The sequence below is a fragment of the Austrofundulus limnaeus genome, unplaced genomic scaffold (assembly GCF_001266775.1).
Source record: "Austrofundulus limnaeus strain Quisiro unplaced genomic scaffold, Austrofundulus_limnaeus-1.0 Scaffold49, whole genome shotgun sequence".
In the NCBI taxonomy this organism is placed as follows: domain Eukaryota; kingdom Metazoa; phylum Chordata; class Actinopteri; order Cyprinodontiformes; family Rivulidae; genus Austrofundulus; species Austrofundulus limnaeus.
The window spans coordinates 500,878-506,064 of record NW_013952451.1 but is presented as its reverse complement, the minus strand read 5'-3'; the positions used below and the strand labels follow the sequence as shown (position 1 = coordinate 506,064).

Genomic DNA, 5,187 nt, shown 5'->3' with positions numbered 1-5,187 from the left:
AAGGGAAGTGGAGGAGAAAAGAAGGCCTAAACATCTACCTACAGTAGACAAACTGCATCTGAGAGTTAGGTCCTTTTATAAAATAAGAAAAAAATAACCTGTCAGTTCCTTCAGAAAGACTAAACAGCTGTTTGTCAAGATCACTGATGATAAGAAAGTCTGGRTTCTTAAAAGAGGAATGACTTAAAAGAAGATCTCATAGAAAGAAAAAAAGCAGGGGTTGTTTTTTGCACCAATTGATCCTCAAAGTTATCAAAAAACCTCCATTTTGTTTCCCCAAATTAAGCATTTTATGACAAAAAAAGAACAATATTAAGTATGGGCTGCAGGGTCAGTGTGTTTGTTAGTATTGGTGTTTTTGTTTTTAATATTTGATTCCAGTATTTCAGCAGAGAATCAAACTGTCTCACTGGTTTTCTGAAGCACACACAAAAGCATTAGAGTTGTTTTTGATGGTTTTTTTTGTGTTGTAAATGACTAAGAATAAAAAAAAGAACCTCTTACTACTTTTTTTATCTTAGTGTTTTTATTGGTTGGGCAAAAAATGGTCAAATGTATTGCAGAAGTTTGGTTTAGTGTGCACAGACGATTTTCTCAGACAACCAGAACTAAARGTAAAAAGAAAAATACAGATTTGAAACGGGGAGATGCTCTGAAGACGGGGTGCCCGAAGGTTTGTGAAACAAGATCTACTTATGATGATTTTCTACTGTAATATTATAAATGTCTCCCCACCCCTCACTTCCACAAAGACCAYCACATTAAACAGAAAATAGCACGTTACCAGTTTTATGTAATTTCCCTTTGGGATCAATAAAGTATTTTTGATTTGAATTGAAATATCGTCTTTAATAAACAGTCACAACAAACCAGACAGTCTACCTCAAACACCTAAAGGAAAATTAAAAGACAATTTCCTAAATGAACTCCTGACAAAGAAACTGGAGGAAACTGTGCTCAAACAAAAAGGTTTTTTTTCCCTCTCCTCCTTCAATTAGTGCTCACTTTTTACAAAATGTGTCTTTAGGTGCAGATTTACTAATTTATTTAGAAATCTCGAACAGTGTCGCAGTTATTTCAAATATACCAAACAAATCAGAAAGTTAAAACCTGAACCAAGACCAGGCAGCTGGGTCTCTGTGGAGAGAGCAGGGTGGGGTGTCGTCCGCAGGTCTATTGTTCAACACTTATCCGACACACACACACCTTGTTTAGCTGCTGCTGCTTCACGTCTACAGTCATCTCCTCACATCACTATGCCCCGATAATGTGGGACATGATCTCACTTTTATTTTTAAATGAACAAAAACAGCATCTGCAGCCTCAGTCAGTGCTTCTTTATGACGCAGCCTTACCTCTGGGCCTGGTGAAGCCCGTCTGCTGCGCTGACAGCTGTTTTTTTTTCAGCTCCTGAGCTTTTTGAGCTCCTCCCGTCTCTTGTGCACCGTCTTGAAATGCTGTTCCAAGTTACTGTTCTCGGACAAGATTGTGCTCACATCGCAAATCCAACTAACAAAAAGTCCTCCCAGTCTGGGTGAAAATAGTTTTCGCTTGCTTGTCAGCTGGATAACACCAGCGATTTATCATCTGTCACTTACTAATGCTCTCATACGGGCGCTCCCAGTTCAACAGGTGGCTGATTAGGAAAAAAAAAACCTTTATTTTCCTTTTTATGTTGCTTTTGAAGGATGGTTTAAGTGCGTCGAGTCGGGTAGGTTGAGAGAATGCAGACATTAAAAGGATGCTAAAACAATAAGGGCTTTAAAAGACGTTGATTTCTACACATCTCTCAATCACCTAGAGATCAGACTGCGATGCAGCGGTCGACACGTTACACCTGATGTGATTTATTTGGACGTGTGTTTGAGAGTAACTGGATGACATTCCTGCTGTGTGACAGGGCGAGGTCAGAGGCTGGTTCCTGGCGGCGCCGAGGATCCTGCCGTCGAGCCTGAAGAGGAACAAGAGGAAGAAGAAGAAGAACCGCATCACGTGCTTAACGGTGCTGCCCCTTATGGTCGTTTTTGAATGTACTTCTTATTTGTTCAAATAGCTACTTTTTCTTCTTTAACTTACATTTTACTTGCTCTACTTCTCCCTTTTCAGTGTTTCTTTTCTTCCATCTACTGGAAGGTTTTTCCACACTCGTGTTAAAAACACTTGACCTTATTACAGAAAAACTAATCTTTTAAGTATGTGTCAAATTTAAGAGCGATTAGGAAGTGTGTGGATGGATGCCCCCTTGTGTCAAACATACATTACACTGTTCAACCCCCACACTGTGAACTGAGTTACCTAAACCCACACCGATGCTCAGCCAATCAGATCAACCGTTTCAGAGCATGTGATTGTGTTATAGCCTSCTAAATGTGCTTCAGGCCAGAGAGAGGAAACGAGCTCTCGCAGTGGAAGCTAGTTCAAACCAATAATGTTAATCATTAGAGGTGTGTTTTACTTTTTATTTCTTTTTCACTGCAGATAAACACGAATCATCATAAGGGGGTTTCGTACAAATAACGGATGTTATCGGTGTGTCATTTTTTTCTTCAGGAATGCCCCGGCTGCCTTTCTTTCCGGAGAACAGGATGCGAGGAGGGTTTGAGCCGCGACATTACTGGCCAGATCAAGGAAACCGACTCAGGTGGGTGTCGTGACGGAAAACACCCAAAACAACACGTCGCATCGGACTGTTTGTCTTAAGAGATTTGAGGCTGGGTTGGAAAAATGTAAACAAGAGACAATTTTTCCTAATTTTTGTCACTGGAATAAAGTTTTTTTTTTTTACTGGAATAAACTTGAGGGATTTGTGATGTTTATGTGCATCTTTAAGACAGGTATGTTGATACATTTCCACAAAAGGTAGTAAATGACATGAAACAGTGTGAAGACGTGCTGAAGTGGGAGTGTCAGAAACAGTAGGAYGTTAAAGCAGGGTTCCCGCYGATCCATAAAAAGTCTTAAAAGGCATTGATTCATTAATCCAAACATAAGGCCTTCATTAGCCTTAAAACATTTTAAATCAAGATTTCAGAGTTCTTAAAAATTTTAATACATTTTAAGAATGATTGTAATTCATGTGAAATATTAAAACAATTGGTAATTTAAAAAAAAATTTCAGTTTTTTTTATTTATTTCCCCATTTGTGTTGATTGTGAAGTTGGGTCTTAAATTTCATTTCAAGTGGCATGAAAGAGGTCTTAAATTTAACTTGCCTTAAGCTGTAGGAAGGAACCCTGTAAACAGACAGGCCAATTTAAAGGCAAAGTCAAATCGGTATCATAGATTAAATCTTTTTTTTTAGTTTGACAGTTTTACAATTTCAAATCTTTCTTTCAGTTCAAAATTTATTTATTTTTAAAAAAAAATTTCAGTTTTTTTTATTTATTTCCCCATTTGTGTTGATTGTGAAGTTGGGTCTTAAATTTAATTTCAAGTGGCATGAAAGAGGTCTTAAATTTAACTTGCCTTAAGCTGTAGGAAGGAACCCTGTAAACCAGGGGTGTCAAACTCCAGTCCTCGAGGGCCGCTATCCTGCATGTTTTAGAGGTTTTCTTGCTCCAACACACCTGACTTTGATGGCTGGGTGATAACAGGCTTCTGCACAACTTGAAGAGTTAATTCAATCACTGAATCAGGTGTGTTGGAGCTGGAAAACCTCTAAAACATGCAGGATAGTGGCCCTCGAGGACTGGAGTTTGACACCTCTGCTGTAAACAGACAGGCCAATTTAAAGGCAAAGTCAAATTTATTTTTTAAATGCAGAATTTTCATAAAAACTGCAGGTAACATGGTTACTTGACTGTGGTATAGAACTGAACTATGTGCCTGGAAAATACATAAAAAATACCCTCCTTTAAAAGGTTAAACCTTGGATTTATTCAGCTGTTCTGTTTATAAAGTAGTGAATGCATCGTTTAGTAATAATGAACAACATTCACATATTGTCCCTGTTTTTYTCTTTACACTTCCTGCTTGGTGAAACGTTGCTTCTGTGTTTTAAGAGAGGCTCCAGAGGAGGAAGCAGCTGCTGACCCGGAGGAGGCGGGAGGACCAGAGGCTCATGTCGCTGCAGCCCAGGCTGCAGTGGAGCGTCTCCAGAGAGCGGCGCAGCAAGAGGACCACGGCCCCACTCAGGGGCTCCCATCTCCACCTAAAAGACCCTTTAGGACACCAAACGTGCCGTCACTATGTGCCTTGGCCACCCGAGCAACTGTCCACCTCATGACCGGTAGGACGGTTTGAGCGGGGAACATTGAGCCGTTCAGGCTCGTGCTGTTATTTATTTTTCCTCTTCTCTCCCGTCCTCTCAGCTCCCAGCATGCAGTACAGCAGCAGTCTGGCGGGCCTGACCCCGGAGCTCGCAGAGCTGCTGCTCGACCACATGTCGAAGGAGAGGCTGCTCCGGCCGCGCACCCTGGAGCTCTTCTTCGGCTGCCCTCTGCAGAAGTTTGTCCTAAACTGCTACCCTTACTCCACCAACGAGCTGCTGCGGCAGCTGCGGGCCTTCACGGCGCTGAAGCACCTCAGTCTGGTCAACTCCCCGCTCATCACAGGTGTGATGTCGTGTTTGTTCGAGAGCTCCTTTGTGTTTACGTCACAGTCTGCTGTTGTTGCTTCATCCTGTAAACCGGTTTGTTTAGATTCTGGCCTGTCGGTCCTGCCCAGCCTGGTCAAACTTCAGACCCTCAACCTGGCCTCCTGCTCCAAACTGACGGACTCCTGTCTGCAGTATATCACAGGTATCAGAACAAGCTCCTCTTGGTTCAGCAGTTATATTTCACACATTTTCATTAACCTGTGGAGCCCCATGCCCCCGGTACCAGGGGCAACACAGTTTTTTTTTTTTTTAATTTCCTTTAACTTCTTTTAACTTAAGATCTGTCAGTTGAACCTGGACATGTTTCATATCAAAAGAAAGCTAAGAATCTTGGCTAAAAACTCATGGAAACTACTTTTACATTCACCAAACACGGTTCAAGGGACAGGCAGTTGAATCAGAAAGTAAACAAACAGTACAAAATGGCATTATTGCAAATCTGTAAAGGAAAAACATTTGACATTATTTATTCAAAACAAAGCAGATACCAAAATATGTTGTAAAGTGGGTTAAGTTTTTTTTCACTTGTTTTTAAGTGAACATGATCCATCTGAAGTAAATATAATTTCTCATTATTTTATATAATACTG

The 5,187-nt window shown here is 40.7% G+C and overlaps 2 protein-coding genes across 2 annotated transcripts in view; one reads left to right on the top strand and one right to left on the bottom strand.

Moving 5' to 3' along the window:
• Positions 1-1,859, bottom strand: part of slc4a2b (solute carrier family 4 member 2b) — a 51,838-nt gene extending 49,979 nt beyond the window's left edge. Inside the window, exon 1 of the mRNA XM_014008332.1 lies at positions 1,356-1,859. The gene's annotated coding sequence lies outside the window, so the exon portion shown is untranslated. The remainder of the gene's footprint in view (positions 1-1,355) is intronic.
• Positions 1-5,187, top strand: part of si:ch73-173p19.1 (uncharacterized) — a gene marked incomplete at its 5' end in the record, with an annotated part of 14,640 nt that overhangs the window by 3,987 nt on the left and 5,466 nt on the right. The window contains 5 exon segments of the mRNA XM_014008335.1: positions 1,901-2,002; positions 2,551-2,641; positions 4,002-4,228; positions 4,311-4,553; positions 4,641-4,739. Of these exon segments, the coding sequence (XP_013863789.1) occupies positions 1,901-2,002; positions 2,551-2,641; positions 4,002-4,228; positions 4,311-4,553; positions 4,641-4,739 (762 nt within the window).